Source organism: Neoarthrinium moseri (assembly GCF_022829205.1).
Source record: "Neoarthrinium moseri strain CBS 164.80 chromosome Unknown scaffold8_Wmoseri_CBS_16480, whole genome shotgun sequence".
Classification (NCBI taxonomy): Eukaryota; Fungi; Ascomycota; class Sordariomycetes; order Amphisphaeriales; family Apiosporaceae; genus Neoarthrinium; species Neoarthrinium moseri.
The window spans coordinates 331,117-348,805 of record NW_026055122.1 but is presented as its reverse complement, the minus strand read 5'-3'; the positions used below and the strand labels follow the sequence as shown (position 1 = coordinate 348,805).

The 17,689-nt window shown below is 54.3% G+C and overlaps 6 protein-coding genes across 6 annotated transcripts; 4 read left to right on the top strand and 2 right to left on the bottom strand.

Annotated features, from left to right (window-relative positions):
* Window positions 1-285: 285 nt before the first annotated feature.
* JN550_003375 (uncharacterized protein) lies at window positions 286-2,796 on the bottom strand (the record flags this gene model as incomplete). The annotated part of the gene is made up of 1 exon (XM_049314772.1): window positions 286-2,796. The coding sequence occupies one exon, from the start codon at window positions 2,794-2,796 to the stop codon at window positions 286-288; it is 2,511 nt and encodes an 836-aa protein (XP_049174566.1).
* A 1,002-nt stretch (window positions 2,797-3,798) lies between these two features.
* Window positions 3,799-5,179, bottom strand: JN550_003374 (uncharacterized protein; the record flags this gene model as incomplete). The annotated part of the gene is made up of 2 exons (XM_049314771.1): window positions 3,799-3,833; window positions 3,898-5,179. The coding sequence occupies 2 exons, from the start codon at window positions 5,177-5,179 to the stop codon at window positions 3,799-3,801; spliced, it is 1,317 nt and encodes a 438-aa protein (XP_049174565.1).
* A 1,444-nt stretch (window positions 5,180-6,623) lies between these two features.
* Window positions 6,624-9,119, top strand: JN550_003373 (uncharacterized protein; the record flags this gene model as incomplete). The annotated part of the gene is made up of 2 exons (XM_049314769.1): window positions 6,624-8,780; window positions 8,838-9,119. The coding sequence occupies 2 exons, from the start codon at window positions 6,624-6,626 to the stop codon at window positions 9,117-9,119; spliced, it is 2,439 nt and encodes an 812-aa protein (XP_049174564.1).
* A 1,036-nt stretch (window positions 9,120-10,155) lies between these two features.
* Window positions 10,156-12,062, top strand: JN550_003372 (uncharacterized protein; the record flags this gene model as incomplete). The annotated part of the gene is made up of 4 exons (XM_049314768.1): window positions 10,156-10,341; window positions 10,399-10,948; window positions 11,001-11,185; window positions 11,244-12,062. The coding sequence occupies 4 exons, from the start codon at window positions 10,156-10,158 to the stop codon at window positions 12,060-12,062; spliced, it is 1,740 nt and encodes a 579-aa protein (XP_049174563.1).
* A 749-nt stretch (window positions 12,063-12,811) lies between these two features.
* On the top strand, window positions 12,812-14,243 carry JN550_003371 (uncharacterized protein; the record flags this gene model as incomplete). The annotated part of the gene is made up of 9 exons (XM_049314767.1): window positions 12,812-12,955; window positions 13,010-13,023; window positions 13,072-13,143; window positions 13,200-13,207; window positions 13,267-13,341; window positions 13,397-13,522; window positions 13,592-13,812; window positions 13,905-13,995; window positions 14,050-14,243. The coding sequence occupies 9 exons, from the start codon at window positions 12,812-12,814 to the stop codon at window positions 14,241-14,243; spliced, it is 945 nt and encodes a 314-aa protein (XP_049174562.1).
* A 2,088-nt stretch (window positions 14,244-16,331) lies between these two features.
* JN550_003370 (uncharacterized protein) lies at window positions 16,332-17,669 on the top strand (the record flags this gene model as incomplete). Its single annotated transcript, XM_049314766.1, has 1 exon — window positions 16,332-17,669. The coding sequence occupies one exon, from the start codon at window positions 16,332-16,334 to the stop codon at window positions 17,667-17,669; it is 1,338 nt and encodes a 445-aa protein (XP_049174561.1).
* Window positions 17,670-17,689: the final 20 nt, after the last annotated feature.

Here is a 17,689-nt window from a genome sequence, read left to right as displayed (position 1 = left end):
TTCTTGGATACCCAAACACACTCCACAAGAAGACTAAGCATTGCGAGCCGCTAACCCTATCCCAGAAGCAGAAAAATCTAGAAATGTAATGTCACGTAACGGTGTTATACGTAGCCTATCCCGTACTCCACACAGTCATGGGTATTTCCCGATTTCAGACCTCTGATAGGACGCCCTGCTCTCAACTCGTAACACGGGCGCAAGTTTCTTAACCTTCATTATAGTCAAATATAATGTAGTAACAACAATAAGCTAGCACTCGTCCAAGATGAGATTTACTTTCGCTCAAATCAAAACAAACTCTTCCATATTCTCCTCATTTCGCCTGAACCCCTTTATCAAACGCCCCGCATCTTCGTCATTCTGGGGATATGTGCCGAGTTCCAGGAGCAATGCGTCCTCCCGAAGCTTGCTCGGTATGCGGCCAAAGTTGCCTGTTCCCAGTCGCCTGTAGACCTTCTCGCCCGGCCGTATAAACTGATCTCCAGCACTGCATCCATCAACCTCCGTCAGAACAAGACAGTTGCATGACAACACCGTGCGGTCGTGGGACACAATCAGTGGCACCCATACCACCTTCTGGATGTTCCTTCGCCACAGGGAGGTATCGCGACCCTCGACTGTATCCGAACAGAACCAAAGGTCCTCTCCGGTGGTTTGGTCAGTCAAGTACAATGACCGCCCGCGACTCCCAATGGTTTTGACGCGATTCAAACGGCCGCGAAGCCTGACCCATCCAGCCTTGACCGGCCCATACTTGAACTCGGTCTGCAAGACCACGTCTGCAGCCAGCAAGTCGGCGAGCGCGATCAAGCCGGGCTTGGGGAACATGAGCCGCGGCTGAACGGGCCCCTCGATGCTTGCCCAGCTCCAGCTGGGCGCCATGTATCCTTCCTCTCCGACGGCCTTTCGCTTCGGCGTCGTCTTCCCTTCCACGGTGATCCAGGCCATCTGGAACAGGAGGCCGATATCCCACATGCCAGCGAGGTACCTCTTCTGCATGGTCAGGCCGGACGTTCCGTATTCGCGTGTAACCGCAGACAGCGCGATGAGCTTGTCCGTCTGCTTCGTGAGGCCGCACAGAGTGTACGCCGTAATGGTGCTGTGCCAGCGCCAGTCAAACCGCTCGCGCAGCTGACGTATCTGCGTCTGCTGCTCGATGGCCGCCTGCTCTGGACTCGCAGTGCTTTTGATACTGACCAGCTTGTATGCGGTGTCAACGACGGACTGGAGCGTCTGCCTCAGCCTCGCTGCTTCCACGAGACTCCCCTCGCCGGGGTATTCACTACGCTCGAAGCCATCGCAAGCCCACGAAATGCCCTGCTTGGTGAAGCCCAGGGTTCGCCGTGCGAGGTTGCGCTCTTGATAGACCCAGGCGCGCTGGTAGAGCGGCGCATTCCCAGACGAGGCGCCTGGCAAATCAGCCGCTGCGTTCCAGACTAAGGTAGCTTGGCCATCAAGGAGAACACATGTCTGGCCCTTGGAGTTTCTTTTGGCGGCGTTGGCGCCGAGTATCTGGCTGTACCTTGCCCGAAAGCCGAATTCTACCTTGGGGTCTCTGCTGTTGTTGATGAAGCCTTCGTCGTCCGACAGAGCGGACAGGGCAGCTATGTTCAGCCATGCGAACTTGTAGATGTCGGCCATTACGGCACTCTGCGTCTGCCAGTCTTCCAAGCTGTCTTGGATAATGCACAAGCTGTCGATCCAGATGTGATCCACATGCAGCATGATGCACACCCTGATGGCATCTTGGAACGTCAATGGAAGGTCATCCACGTCGATATCTTTTTTCCAGGCGGAGAGCTTGTCCTTCGTGAGCACATCTTTCACTCTGCCCCCGAGCGGCGCCGATGGGTCGGGAGGGGGCCCCCAGCAATGAGACAGAGAGAAATACTGGAGTTCCTTCCCGGTCTGGTCCGGGGAGAAGTCTTGTAAGTCCGACTTTTCCACAATCCTCGCGCTGAGTTGCACTTCCTGGCCAACTGGCACGCTTTTTATGTCCGGCGTCGTGGAAAGCCGTATCAGGCGATCCGGGAACCACGGCTTCGCAGGCGTACCGATGCCTTCACCCCCAAAGATATGGTTGCACTGAGTGTGCTTTGCAGCACACTCCTGGCCCCAAGACGTGACCAGCGACAGACTGCCGGAGCCCGCAGTCGACGTGAAGTCCAGCTGCGGCGAAGCGGACGTAGAAGCATCCGTAGATGGATCGAGCGAGCTTATTATTGGGTAGTCTCCTGGGCTCCTTTTGGGTCGTACGGCCCCGTCACCTCCATGTTCGCCTGCATCTTCTCCTGGCTTGCTGCAGTCCGGGAATATCTTGAATCCGCCGATGCCCCATCCATAGCCCCCCCTGTGCGTCGCAGTCATAAGTACGGAGACGCAGCCGTAGGGAAGCGTATATTGCGGATATGTCTTTGCCTCCACCGTGCTCAATCGCCACGTTAATTTCCATTGCTCCGTCGCGTTCCTCCGAAGCGACTCTTCGAAAGACACATGTGCCCTGGCGCCATCGAACAGTATCCTGGTCTTTTTACATATGGGACAGGCCGGCGTCGAAGCCGGGATCGAGAATGAGTGGGGGAGTTCGTCACCCTCACATCCAGATCCGTCCCCAAAGCGCGTGATGACATGCGAGAGAAGTGTCAGACATCTTGGACACAGCGAGCCTGCGCCTGGTACGTCTTGAGGAAAGCTGAGGGTGGGATATCCCTCCTCGAATGCTTCCGCTTCTCTGGCGCTTCCCAGGACTCCGTCTCGTAAGGCGTTCAACCGGGACCCGAGGAATTTCCTCATCTCGTGATTTCTCAGTTATGTGGGCTTCCTGTACTTAGGACACCGCATCAACACCTTGCCGTCCTCGACTGCACGGGCAGCAAGCGTTCATATCTACATGCTTGCCTAACCAAAGTGGGGGAGCTGAAGCGGCTGAAAAGCCACAATTACAGCTGAGCCAATGAAGCAGTCTGGTTGGGCTATATAACTTCCAATTGCCTCAACTTGCATGGTCTGGAAGAATCTTGTTTCTTCTCAAGCGTTAATCCTTTCACACTTGTATCACACTACATTTCCAAGACGCCGGGCGAACACTTCGAAGTGCACACGCCTACATCAATCTTTGAGACAAGTCTGTACTGACCACTTAACATTCAGATATCTGAGACAAAATATGACTTGCTGTATCTCAATTGAAGTACGAGCTTCAAAGATCGGTGGCAGATTGCGATGGTTGTTTTGGGGCAGTTGGCCTTGTTATTTCTACTGTATGTGCTAGTGACCTTCCGACGAAGTTGTCAAGACATGACATGATGTATATTCTGTCGAATAGCCAAGATGAGCTGCTTTCCTGTAGACACTTCAAAGTTTCTGTAGACTAGTCAACATCGTCGCGGATGCACCATGTGCAATCCGAGCAGCCACGCGCTGGGAAGATTGTCCGAAGCATTCTAATCCTGGTCGAGTGGTTCACGAATAACCGAGACTGGCATGGCTCTCTTACGACATTAACAGACCATGATGCGCTATCCAGCGTTGGGCTGTGGCCTCTCAGTCTGTCTGATGCTGCAAGCCTCAAGCTGCTTGAGAGCGTGAATGCGAGCGAGAATGGCAAGATAGGATGATGTATCCATCATAGACCATCAACTTCAGGCCGGTACCTACGATGCTAGGTCTAGGATCGATGTCGGACCGGAAGCTAAGCTCCGGTGAGAGCCCAGCCCGGTGATGTAGGGAGCATTCGTGCAATCGACAACGGAAGTTCCGACCACGATACACGAAGTATGGATATCAAATCATAGATCAACCCATGAAAGCGCAAACGGGGAGTCGGTATTCTGGCTCAAGATTAGATGGGTGGACACACCAAGAGAAACGTACTAGAGCATCCGAGAAACTTACTGTCTAGTGTCCAGTACCGCCGCTTGACACCCTCCCACTCACCCTCACCTTCTGCGCCGAGCCTCTGCATGTCGACGTCCATTTCGCGCCACTCGACATCCATTCCGGCGTCGGACAGATGCATCTCGACAACCTTGGTGTAGACGTCGTAGCAGATCTGCCTGTCGGCACCAAGTCCGTTAAAGAAACTGAATTTGCCGCTCTCCTCTAGCAGTCCTGGCACATACTCGGTGAAGAACATGCGCAACTGGGCGTAATCCTCTCCAAAGGTGTCAAAGTAGATGGCGTCGTAGGTCTCGCCAGCCTCGAGGAGCTGGGGTATGACGTCCTGCCATCGGCCCTCGTGGACCTGGTAGGCCCCCTTCTCCGACCCGGCCGCCTCCCAGTCCTTGCCGAACTCGCAGTCCGGGCCGTTGATGTAGGCCAGGACCTCGGGGTGCGCCTCGATGATGTGGTGTCTGGCCGGCTTGGTCTCGTGGAACATCTTGTCGACGATGCCCATGCCGAAGCCAATGTTCAGAATCTTGCGGCCCGCCTCGAGGCCGGGCAGCAGCGCATCGACGGAGGCGCGCATGATAGACGTCTCCCAGGCCATCATGACCCCGTTCTTGTCGGCGTCGACCAGCTTGCCGTCCGAGTACACCAGGTTGGACCGCAGGTAGTCCTCGCTGTTGACGTCGCCGCCGTTGGCGGGTTGAGGGGGCGCAAAGGCGCGGTCGGGGTTCTCGTCGACGATCTCGGTGTCAACGAGCTCGGGGGCCTCGTCGGGGTCTTCGATCTCTACCTCAGCGGTGCCGTTCTCGCCACCTGCCTCCTCCGCCTCCGCCTCCGCCATATCCTCGTCCTCGTCTTCAGACGAGAGCGCTTCGTAGCCCTCCAGCAGGCCAAAGAGCAGCTCAGCCCTCACACCAGCCTCAACGCACATAGTATACAGGTCGGTCTGGCCCAGCCGGGCAGCTACGTCGCCGGGGGTCTCATTGTTCGAGTCGACGTCATTCCAGATGGCGCCGCTGAAGAAAAGCTCCTCGACAACGGCGGTTGCGGCCTTGACCGCTGCCGGGTCGCTGTTGCTACCGGCCGCGGCCGGTCCACAGGCGCGGATGGCGGCGTGCAGGGGCGTCTCGCCTGTGGTGGGCTCTTGGACGCTCGCCCGGCCGGGCACATTGAGCAGTGGCTTCAGGCCCGCGAGGTCGTGGTGCCAGGCGTGGGTGAGGATCTGTGAGATGGCCGCGGGGCAGGTCGGCGGGACGCGGGTGTCGAGGCTGTCTTTATCGGCCGCCATGGCGGGTGTATATGCGTGGATGTGAATGAGTTTCTCAAGCAGTGTTGATATTAAATGCCCTATTGTTATGAGATGGGGGTGTACTCTTTACATGCACTATATTTGTCAGGGTATAGCATCCGAAAGTGGGCAGAGGCGAAGCTTCTGTTTGCCTTTTGGTGGTATACGATACTCAAAATTTCAGGTACCGTGAGGCAGCATGTAATTACATACCTAGTGGCCAGCTTCAGCGCACTGCGGGGTAGCTCCAGCGAAAATCGATTTTTTGTCGCGGGGCGGAATTGAGGTGCCCACGGCCAATGATACGGCCATTGGAACTCGACTCGGCCACATCCAATCATCAGGCCAGCCATTTGGGGCGGCTGCGTTCACAGTTTGTGTTCAGGCTTAGCAGCGTCAGGCCAGCCGGTTCCGTTCGACCCCACCAAGAGACGGCACGGGAAGGTCTCACCACACGGTTCGAAGTGCTATGCTATCTTTCAGAACGTTTGCTACGTGCATACACGACAAAGAACGACCAGGGTTGCTGCACATGTTCTCTCGTAGACGGTTGTTCTGGCTAGGTCATCCACTCTGTGACATGTTATGTAACCACTGGACAACCACCCATGACCGCCATAGGTCGGTTCGTTCCGCGGTTGGGGGGGCGGCAGGGGGTCCTGGCCGGACTGTTGTTCAAGCTTGGACAGTGGGGCATCTACCAAAACGTTGCTAAGCTACCAGACCCGCCAGAGTGCGAAGTTACCTGGTCGGCAGAGACAGCGATGGGCCAAGGGCCGCCACGTGCTTGTGTAACGGGACGTCAATTGGCCAATGGCCCTGCCCGCAGTCCAGCAACAAAAAGACGAAGGAAAAAAACAAGTGCTGGTCCGGTCTGGTGTAGCTCGTCCCGGACTGGCTGGACTGCAGCTGAACCGGCGCCACAAGCTATCGTGGGGCTGCTGTTCCGTCATCCAGAGACCCAGAGTCCCAAAAGCTTGACATTTGCCTGCCGACGCATCGTCCTCGTACTGTCGAGTTACTTCTGCACCCGGTCCCCGGCCGTTGCTCTTCTCTCCGCCTCACCTGCAGCTGCTGAGATTTAATCCCCTCCTGCAGCATAACCAAGGACTGGTTATTGGCCGCCTGCGCGTGCTCGTGCTCGTGCTCGTGCTCTTGCCGCCGCTCTTGCCCTTGCCCTTGCGGCTCGCCCATCAGAGTTGGAGCTACTGCTTCTTCCATGTGCTGAGCTTCCTCATCGTCCTCCTCCACCTCCTCCTCTGACAGGAACAGGACGAGTCACTGTTGATTGTGCGTGTTGCTGTCGCTTCCAGTCCTTCCCAGCCCTCCCCAGGCCCCAGATCCACGTGCTTGTTTGCGATACGATACTCGTCACCCGGGTCCTCGTTGTCTTATCGACTGCCATCGACTGCCATCCCGCCCCAATCGCTCCCATGACCACCACATGCTGATTGTTCAAGATATACGCACTCAGACCAAGACTTGGATCTCGACCCGAACAGGCACCGTCCCCCAAGGTTGGCGCGCCACGCCCGGCACCGTCGTCATGAAGTTCGGCGAGCAGCTCCACTCGAGCATCATCTCAGAGTACCAATGGCACTACATCGACTACGACGCCCTCAAGCAGTGTCTCAAGAAGGCCACCCGACCTGCCCAGGAGGCTTCCTCCTCCGCCGCCTCCGCGAGCGCCTGGACCAACGATGACGAGGTCGAGTTTGTCAGTCTGCTGGACGAGCAGCTCGACAAGGTCTACAGCAAGACCCAGGTCAAGACGTCCGAGATCCAGCGCCGCATCATGTGGGAGCAGAAGGAGGTCGATGCCTTGGTCAAGCGCATGCACGAGCGCGGGCCCAACGAGCCGGGCCCCAGCGAGGAGGAGTTCATCGCCCGCGAGGAGTTCCTGAGCGACATTATTGCCGACGTCCACGACCTCGCCAAGTTCGTCCAGGTCAACTACACCGGCTTCCTCAAGATCGTCAAGAAGCACGACAAGGTCACCAACCAGCACCTGAAGCCGATCTGGGGCGTCATGATGAGCCAGAAGGCCTTCTTCAAGGAGGACTACGATCGCGATGTCGTCAAGCTCTCCCGGATGTACGACGTTGTACGAACCCGAGGCAACCCCATCAAGGGAGACAGCGCTGCTGGCGGGAGCCAGGGCAGCTTTGTGCGACAGACGACCAAGTACTGGGTGCACAAGGAGAACATCACGGAGCTCAAGCTCATCATCCTGAAGCATCTTCCCGTGCTGGTTTTCAACCCCAAGAAGGAGTTTGAGGCCGAGGACGCCGCCATCACCTCCATCTACTATGATAACCCCGACACCTGGGACCTGTACGAAGGCCGCCTCAAGAAGACAGAGGGTGCCGAGGCCATACGTCTGCGTTGGTATGGCGGCATGCAGAACGATCAGATCTTTGTCGAGCGAAAGACGCACAGAGAGGACTGGACTGGCGAGCAGTCGGTCAAAGCACGCTTCTCTATCAAGGAGAAGAATGTCAACGCCTACATGCGGGGAGATCTTCTGCCGGCTGCTTTGTTCGAGAAGGCGCGCAAGGATGGCAAGAAGTCGGAGAAGCAGATTGCGGAAGATCAGAAGCTGGCTCAAGAGATCCAGTGGTCTATCTTGAAGAAGGGCTACAAGCCAGTGTGCCGGTCTTTCTACAATCGAACGGCCTTCCAGCTTCCGGCAGATGCTCGCGTCCGTATCTCGCTTGACACCGAGCTCACCATGGTCCGTGAAGACAACTTGGACGGCGTCAAGCGCTCTGGTGACAACTGGCGGCGCATGGACATTGGTGTCGACTATCCGTTCTCCCAGCTGCCGCCTGGCGATATTGAGAAATTCCCCTATGCTGTCTTGGAGGTAAAGCTCCAGACCCAGCACGGGCAAGAGCCTCCGGAGTGGGTTCGACAGCTTATCTCCAGCCATCTGGTTGAAGCTGTACCCAAGTTCTCCAAGTTCATCCATGGAACGGCTACGCTTTTCCCTGATCGGATCAAGTTGTTGCCCTTCTGGATGCCCCAGATGGATGTGGACATCCGGAAGCCGGTTATGCAAAACTTTGGTATCCGCCGTCCTGGGCAATCGCCGACGAGCGGAACCACCTCTGATGACGATGACGATGAGGACGATCTCGATTCGGATACGGACGAAGGACCTGGCGGGCCGCAACACAGTGGTTCCAATGGCCGGTCTGCACTAAGCGGGGGCCAAGCTCTCAACCTAGCGGATCTCGAGAACCAGACGGCTGAAGATATAGCGCCTAACGAGGACTACCCTCTGTATGACTCTGACGACGAATATGACTCCGAAGATGCCCTCGAAGAGTCAAGGAGGGTTGGCGGTTGGACGTATTATTCTGCCCTCGGCAAGAGCTACGCACGAGCTGCTGGCCGCGGTCTTGAGACTGCTATCAAAACACTCGCACCGGTTCCGCGCGCAAGCGAAGTTGGACCGAGCAATCGGCAGCGCATGTTCTTTGGTGGCCAAGAACTTCAAACCAAGAAATTCAAGGCGCCAAAGGGAAAGAAGATCTACGTACCTGTTCGCGTCGAGCCAAAGGTGTATTTCGCCGCCGAGAGGACATTCCTTGGATGGGTAAGTTGACCTCTTTCGACCTAACTTGATTACTGCTTGCTAACACGTCTCTTCTAGCTCGAATTTTCCATCTACATTGGTACGATTGCGGTGACCTTGCTCAATTTCGGCACAAAACCCAATGCTACGTCTTTCATTGTTGCTGGTGTCTTTACCCTCCTCGCTATCATGGCTCTTTGCTACTCCGTGGGCATTTACCTCTACCGAAGCGCGGCTATTAGGGAACGCAGGGCTGCAAAGTTCTACGACAGGTGGGGCCCCAGCGTGTTGTGTGGCGCTCTATTCATTGCCGTCGGGTTGAATTTCGCCTTCGAAGGTCGGGATAGAGAGATTCGGTGATGGGCGCCGTATATATTTCCTCACGCTGTGTATTCGTAGTGGGGAGCATTTGCATTACTGGCTCGCTGTCGGTTGGCGGCTGTCTGTGCTTGAGATATCATGTTTCTTTTCTGGCTTGGTAGCATTCTTGGATACTCGTAAATAAAGTCTGGTTTTATCCACGGCGGCTACGGTTCGCTATGCTTGACAACGTCTGGACTTACGTCGCCCATGATGGCGGGTCACCAGTTTCGATTGAGAAATTATTGCGGTCCAGATCATCAACATAGCTTAGGTCTCTCGGCGCGGCGAGAAACCCTAGTATCAATACGTGTCCTACTATCATGGATGTGCCATCCGGAATTCCACATCGACGATTATTTTTGAGGACCTAGCCGTATGTTCCTGTAAGCACTAACACGTCCGATGCCCTCCGCCGGCCACCAAAGCCGCGTATGACCTGCACTCCTGCTGGGGGCCCAGCACAAACAGTTTTGCGACGTGTGACGTAGTTTGAGATCACGGTCCTTATCAGGTCGTAGGGTATCTGAGACATTGGTATCTAGATGTCTAAAACTACCAAGTTGCGTATGTACAAGTCCCATCGGAACTGCTAGGGGGCGGCCGGACAGCGCGACCTGGCACGGACACGTATTGAGTTTATCCCACGTTCCAAGTTCCAGGTTTTCGTGGCCGAGGCAACTGACGGTATATAAGTCTCTGGCAAGGACGGATTGTCGTTTCTGTCCTGCATCATTCGTTTGCAAGCCCATCTCGCAGTCAGCGGTAGCGACATAATGCGGGGCTGTACGACGCCAACAACCACGCAAGGGGTGTAATGCGGAGTTAGCCTCAATTAGTTTGCCTATCGGATACATTGTTAGTCGTAGTGTCCCCTTTTAAGTCGCCGGCAGGATCTCAGCTGTTGGCCTTACAAACCCCGGCGCCGTCAGCTCTCGGAACCAGTACTTAAAGGCCTGTCAGCCGGCTATTTCGACGAAAGCGGTTTCTGGGGCGTTTGGTTTTCAGGATTCGACAGCAAATCGGACCCTCCAATATGGCCACTATAACCGCGGTAGAAACGCCCTTCGGGCACTCGCTGCCTCCGGAAGGGCCGCACACGGTCACTCTCCATGCGCCGAAATGGGAGAGCGCCCTCAGGTTCCGCGATGGTGATATGAGCCTGTTCGCTCAGCTCAAGAGCGTGTACCCGCGCTTCTTTCCGTTTGGACCATCCGCAGCCGTACGTATGAACTTCCAGCACACCATTACCATGTCCCCAGCTAACGAACAGATCTAGCTCATGCAGGGTATCTGTAAGCAACTGAAGCTGGCAGAGGGCCGCAACATCGTGGCGTTCCTGTCCCCAGAGGTGTGGCATGAGAACAGAGACCACGCCGTGTCCAAGTTCCGCAAGGAGAAGGCGCTCACGGAGGACGAGATGACGTACCACGTTGTCGAGATCGACGGCATTCGGCTCTATCTGCTGGAGTTCCCGTCACCGAAGATGATGGGCGCCATCTTCATGTGGCAGCATGCTGGACGCGGCTTCTCGACGCGGCTCGGTGAGCACCTCCTGGCGAAGCTCGATACGTTCAAGGATCTGGGAACATTCCCCGGCGGCAACGGCGCTCCGTCACCGACGTACCTGCCGGAAGTCGAGAGCCATGGACTGCTGCGTAAGAGGATAGCCGGGCTCCTCATGCGTGCTACCGTGGAGCAGTATGCGAAACCCGTCCAGCCCGATGATGTTTACCTGTACCAATCCGGCATGGCGGGTATCTCGCAGTTCCACGAGATAGCTATGAAATCTCGGCCTTACCCTGTTGCCGTATTTGGTGCTGTATTCCGTAAGTAGTACGCCTGTCAACCTAGACCACGTGGTTCTAACTTGCACCAAAGATAGCAGTTGGCATCTCTTTGAAGAGAGTCCAGGCGGTCTGAAGCACTACGGGAAATGTGACGAGGACGATTTGAACGAGTTCGAAAAGTACCTTGAGCAAGGCGGTCAGTGCAGTTACGTCTTTACAGAATTCCCATCGAACCCGATCCTTGTCAGCGTTGATCTACTTAGGCTACGGAAGCTGGTAAGATCTCCGAAACCACTGTTAAGTTCACAAGTCTAAGAAGCTAATGGTATCATAGGCCGACAAATACGGGTTCTGGATGGTAGTTGACGATACCGTCTCCTCATTTTGTAACATCGACGTCCTCCCCGTGGCCGATGTCATCATTACCTCACTCAGCAAGTCATTATCAGGATATGCCGATCTACTTGCAGGTTCTATCGCATTGAACCCAAACAAAGCCAGTTATAACACTCTCAAACCACTACTAAGCGAAGCCTTCCATAACGAGTTCTTTTCTGGAGATGCTGATCAACTATTCAAGAACAGCGATGACTATCTGCCGCGCTCTGTGGTGCTTAACCGTAACGCCGCTGCTATGACTGCATACTTTCAGACTCAAGCCGAAGACGCCAAGGTCCCCATTACCAGAGTGATGTACCCTCCGCACGCGGACGGTTCCGAGAACCTCTTGCCATTCATTCGCAAGCCGAGCCCGGAATTTCCCGAGTTAGGGTACGGTTGTTTGTTCTCAGTCGAGCTAGAGACCATCGAGCAGACACAAGTGTTCTACGACAGCCTCGCATTCCACCAAGGGCCGCACCTCGGCGCACACCTGACCATCTGCATGCCCTACAACGCCATGATCTACGGGAAGGAGGATCCAGAGTACCACGCGGCCTACGGCCTCAAGGCGCAGCAGATCCGGTTCAGCGCGGGCCTCGAGGACGAGGCTTACCTGGTCGACGTCTGCAGGAAGGCCGTCGCGACTCTGATGGAGTCCGGTGCCCAGGTCAAGGAGGGCGGCGATCTGGCGAGCGAGATGCTGGAGATCAAGGCCGATGCGGTCGGCGACGGGAAGACAGGCTTGGATCCAATTGGTGGTACCGGCGTGTAAAGCGTGTATAGCGTTAGATATTTGAGCTACACTACTTATACTAAGCATAGTATTATTATACAAAGTTCAGATAATACGGAATTCCTTGTCCTAGGCTCACGACAGTCCGCGGAGTTAATCCGTGACCTATACTACTTACACTTAAGGTAGTGTGAAGTTGCAATAGTATGTGCGTTTGGTCACACAGCATGCCAAGGTATCCAAATGAACGGTCTCTGGGCGTGAGATGGGGTAATGCAACGCTATATCTGCAATGCGACTCCACCCGCTTCTCGGTCCAATCTCGACGACAGGGCAAGAGATGCACAGTCAGCAGTAGGAATAGACGAAGCAATAGTATGCATGCTCTTGTTCATTGCTGCATGGTTTATGTCGCCTGCGTGGATATTTAAGTGGCCGACTTCCGTCCTTGAGCAATGGCCGGCGCCTATTGAACGGGGCGTCCAACATTGAATGCAGCGCAACTCACATTCGCAAAAATATCGTGTTCTCTGTATCTTGAGAGATTGAAACCCTGATTAGACTCAAGCTAACTTAGTCAACACAATGCATGTGCCAAGCCTCTTTGGTATATTCGGCTTACTCTGCCAAATAGTTCCTACAGTTGCTCTGCCCAGCCTTCCGCAGTCCTACAATGGGGCCGCTTCATGCAATACCCCTGTAGTCCGCAAAGAATGGTGATGAACCACAGACGACTCTCTTTGAGAAACAAATTGCTGATACTTGGATGTAGGAGAAATCTGGAAAAGATGGAGAGGCTAAAGTTCATTACAGCCATCAAGTGTCTACAAGGAAAGCCCGGCAAAACAGCTGGGCTGTATTCCGGTGTCAAATCTCTATACGACGACTTTCAAGCCTTGCACATTTCTCAGACTGACTATATCCACTGGGTGGTACGTAATACTGAAAATGACGAGAACACGAGACCGCAACTAATGAGTTGCTAGGGCCACTTTTTACCGTAGGACACACCTGGCTTCGCGCAATCTAGTGCTAAGAAAATGTCTAGGTGGCACCGCTACTTCCTTTGGTTGTTCGAACAGGAGCTGCGGGAGAGTTGTAATTACAACGAAGCGGTTCCGTGAGTGAAGGCCTGTGGTTGACCTCATCTGCAATTGTGCTAACTAATGAGCGCAGATATTGGGGTAAGTGTTCCTCGACAGCATAAGCACAAATGACTAAAGATGTTGACGCGCCGGACCAGATTGGACCCAAGACGCGACCGACGAGGCAAGCTTTCTTGCTTCACCAATCTTCGACCCTGTCTATGGCTTTGGTGGTAAGAACCACGAACGTCTTGCATAACCGAGTAATTGCACTAATGGCCTCACAAGGTAACGGACCCTACATCGAAGATATCAGTGGCTTTCCACAGGATTGGCGCAGCTTGGTCGAGGTCCCCAAACGAACCGGTGGAGGGTGCATAACAGATGGCCCATTTGCTGGCCATAATGTCAGCAGTAAGTTCATTCAGCTCTTATACCAATTGCTGAACGTCTCTAATGACTGACGGACGCACGTCGCGCCAGTGGGACCGGGAAATCACACCGTGTACAACCCCCAATGTATCCGTCGGGATTTCAGTCCTTGGCTGGCCACTCAAAGCCTGAACAGCAACATATACGAGTTCACCCAGAACGCAAGCTCTTTCTTCGAGTTGACGTCTCGCACGGAGGGTGTGAGTCTGGAGATCAAAGATATGGCACTGCATGGAGGTGGTCATCTCAGCGTTGGCGGTGGAATTGGTCAAGTAAGCACATTAAAACTGGGGTGGTTTTCCTCCTGGGCTGCTCCTCGAGGGACATCTCTCATTCTCACGACGGATGCTAATTTGCTGCTCAGATGTCAAATGTATACTCTTCACCGGGAGATCCCTTGTTCTGGCTCCACCACGGCGGCTTGGACAAGTTGTGGGACGAATGGCAGAGGAAAGGTGGGCTAATTTGATTCCGCTCTTCTTACTGTGCTGACAATCCCCGTGGCTCAGACTGGTCCGCCAGGAAGCTCGACATTGGCGGGCCTGATACGCAGTTCGCCTACCCCTTCAACTTCTTCGGGGATGTTCCGTACAAGAATGTCACGCTTGATTATGTTATGAACTTTGGTCAGATGAGCGACAGCATCATGATTAGAGAAGTCATGGACTCCAAGGGTGGCAAACTTTGCTATTCCTATGCTTAGAATCATGTGGGGTAGTGTAGCTTAACAAACGGTGCAAATCTTCAAGACTGGTCCGTTGATAGCGTATCGCGTACGGGATATGTGGCAAGGCATGGAACATAACCATGTCTTTCTTGTGTGATTTGACCGGGTCTATTTGGTAGTGGTTAAAAGCAATCAAAGAACTCTTTCATATGGGCAACGGAAATAAAGCACCATATTTGTAACAACCATTCTGACATCGGTGAAATTTCAAGTAGGACATTTATCTCTGCTCCCTATGATTCACACCTATCGGTCGTATCATGCTTATTTAAACATTGTGTCTTTCACAACACGTATCTGGCTTCACGGAGTCGGCTTCTGCTACTAGGTCATATGAGCCAAGAATCACGACCAAATATCAAAAGTCTGTGAGTTTGCGAGCAACGTGAAAGACGCTAGAAGTCACACGATCAGATCAGACGCCAGTAGTGACTAATACATGGAGCATCCGAACCGCAGCTAGGTATGCCGTGAAGTGAGTATGCAATGAAAGGCACAGTAGCTTTCGAGATGAACCTACATACTGTCAAAACCCGATCGTTGGAGCAGCTCGTGTTTCTCATTACACGCCAAATCCAAATGCTCTTCAATGTCAGACGACTTTTGCAGCAGACTCGGTGAAAGGCCTCCAGTCCAGGATTTCTGTCCTCTCACCGAGGCAAGAGCTTCAAGATCAGACGAAAGCGAGCACCTGCCCCTGAGTTTTAGCCGCAACCCTTCTCACCACCTCTATCTTTGGCTGCAGAGTTGACAGCTATCTCTTCGCCCTAGCGTGTTGTGCTGCCCAAAAACTGCATCCACATTCATTCTTCTCTCCCATACTGTTTGTGTTTGCCCATATCGTGTAGCACGGGAGCTATCAATTTCTCAAGCAGAAAGCTCTTTCTTGCTCTACCAACCAAGTCTTCGCCAAACGATATGGTCAAAGCATGACACACCCGTCCTCCCTTTTTTTCTCCACGGTCCGTTTCTGAGGGTGTCTAAAGCTTCCAGGACCTTGATAGAAATCGGGTTTTGCCTTGACACCAACATAGGCCGACCGTTGAGGACACCAAAAGATACTACGAGAGCCCCGCCCGCGGATTGCAACACTTTCTTAAGCACTCTCCTCCTGACTTAGCTGGACCAGCCAGCTTAGAGTCGGCCTCCTTCCCAGCGTTATCGTACTAAGCCGCAGCAACAACAACAACACTCACATTCGCTCAAAAAGACCAAAGTCGGCTTCCTGTAAGTAAAAAACATACCCATACACTGTTTAGAAGGGCCCCAATTGCTTGCCGTACTGTTTTGCTTCTCTTACACACCTCCTGGATTGCTCATCGTTCCTGCCAACCTTGCATTTTTGTTTATTTCCGGCACGTTAGCACCCTGAATTGTAATGTTGCTTGGTTGCTTTCGACATAAAACTACACATGATCATCTGAAAGGGCCTTTTAGATGCTGTAGGTCTTACTGGGATATCCTCTCTCATCCAAATATCTGGCAACGCGTCTCGTGTCATGCCGGGGAGTCTGCATTGGCCGACACTTGGTTGAAGTGGCAATACATACTCTGTCCTACTTTCTCCACATGAAAGTTTCAAGGACAGTGAAATCTCCTGTTTACTAGTAGATACCCTACGTGCTCTCCCAGTCTTATAGTCACGATCTACACAGGATGCGTCTTTACATGCCGAAGTGCTGAGTTCGACATCACTTCCACAGATCTTGCGATCGAATTTGTTTACTTGGTATAACTTCCTGCCCCCTTTTTTTGAACATGCACTTCAAACTCCAGCTTTCGACCCCCTTTCGCACTCTCAGAAGGCATACCATACGCTGGCTAACAGAAGATGTCTTAGCAGTGTCCCATTGACAGACATTTCAGGTTCGATCCCTACCTTCGGATTGAGTAAAACCACACCCCTTCCCTACCTAGCTCTGGACTGACGTCCGTGAAACCCTGAGTCCAAATCCGCAAAAACAGCCCCCCTTGGAGCGCTCCTCTCAGTACACGCGTATTCTTTTCTACAAAGAGACACACATCCAAATCCTAGGCAGGTGATCCATAGCACCATCAGACAAGATGTGCTTCAGTGAGTACATCGGATACGGCTGCGGCCACACTACAGTTGCCGTCCTACGTCCTTGCCCGCTGACGACACATCTTCACACGAACCCGGTGTGCCCCAGCCCGGCACAGCGCCCGACCCAGGTCCATACCATGTGTCCGTCGTGTGCTCGCATCCTACACACCCGCTGGGTCGAGATCGTCACGCTGGAACACCAGTGGATGCACGAACGCGGCGTGTGCGGGTGTCCCGTGGTGTTCCCAGCTCTGCAGGAGCCAAGGATTGTTGGTGGCGAGCGGCACGAGGCCGGCTATAGCAGCGACGGCGGCGAGGATCAACAGGTCCAGGCGAGCAACGCACAAACTGTTCATATTCCTTCGGGCACCGGACCTGTGATGCTCGATCCGGAGAGCTACTCCCGAGCCATGCCGGGCAAGGAACATGCTGTTGTTTTAGCACCAAAGGCCGTCAACAGCTCAAGCGATACCCCGGCACACCCGAAGCCTAAAAACAAGGGCAAAGGCAAAACTAGATCGAAGCACTCGGGACAGAATACGAAAGCGAAGGCCAATCAGAATCAGAAACCCCATGCGATGGCTTGGAATCGAAACATCTCCCCTATCGTCGACATCACCCAAGACTACGGCACGGGGAACAAGATCGCCGTGCGTCTCTCGTCTCAGTATGGCGCCGAATGGATCCCGGATCACGCGCAGCTGCACGCCGCGGGCAAGTGCGAGTGCGCCGTGGCGTTCGAGACGTATAAGCCGCACTCGATAACGGCGGTGGACCTCGCAGCCGCGCCCGAGTGGGACATGCAGAAGCCCATCAAGGCACTGCACACGCCGACCTTCCGCCGCAACGACCTGCTGATATGGAAGATCAACGAGGCGAACCCCGGTATGCCCCAGATCCCGTGGCCCATCCAAATGGAGGAGTTCGGCTTCACATGTTGCGCCGAGGCAGAGGCGTGTCTGGAGGAGCAAGAGAGAGCGGCAGCAGGTCAAGCCTCAAAGGAAGATGAATTGCTGCTCAGCCAGATCCCGCAGTTTGGTCAACGAGGTCCGTTCCCCTATCCCGCCGCCGCATACGGCATCGAGGGTGCTGCCCATGGTGGCAATGGCACCAGTGCGCAGCGCTCGGCGGCAGTGGGTCGGGAGCAGCAGCCCGCACACGATTCCTTCATTGCAATTCCCAACGAACCCATCTTCTGTCCGCAGGGAATCCCGCTTGTTGGTTGGCCACTTGGCGCCGGCCCAGAAGGCGGTAGGGAGAATTCGCACTCACCGGCGTGGAACATGTGTTCCCTATCTCGCCCCAGAATCAAGAGATCCTGCTCGTTGACCTTTTGAGACGAAACCCGGGACTTCTG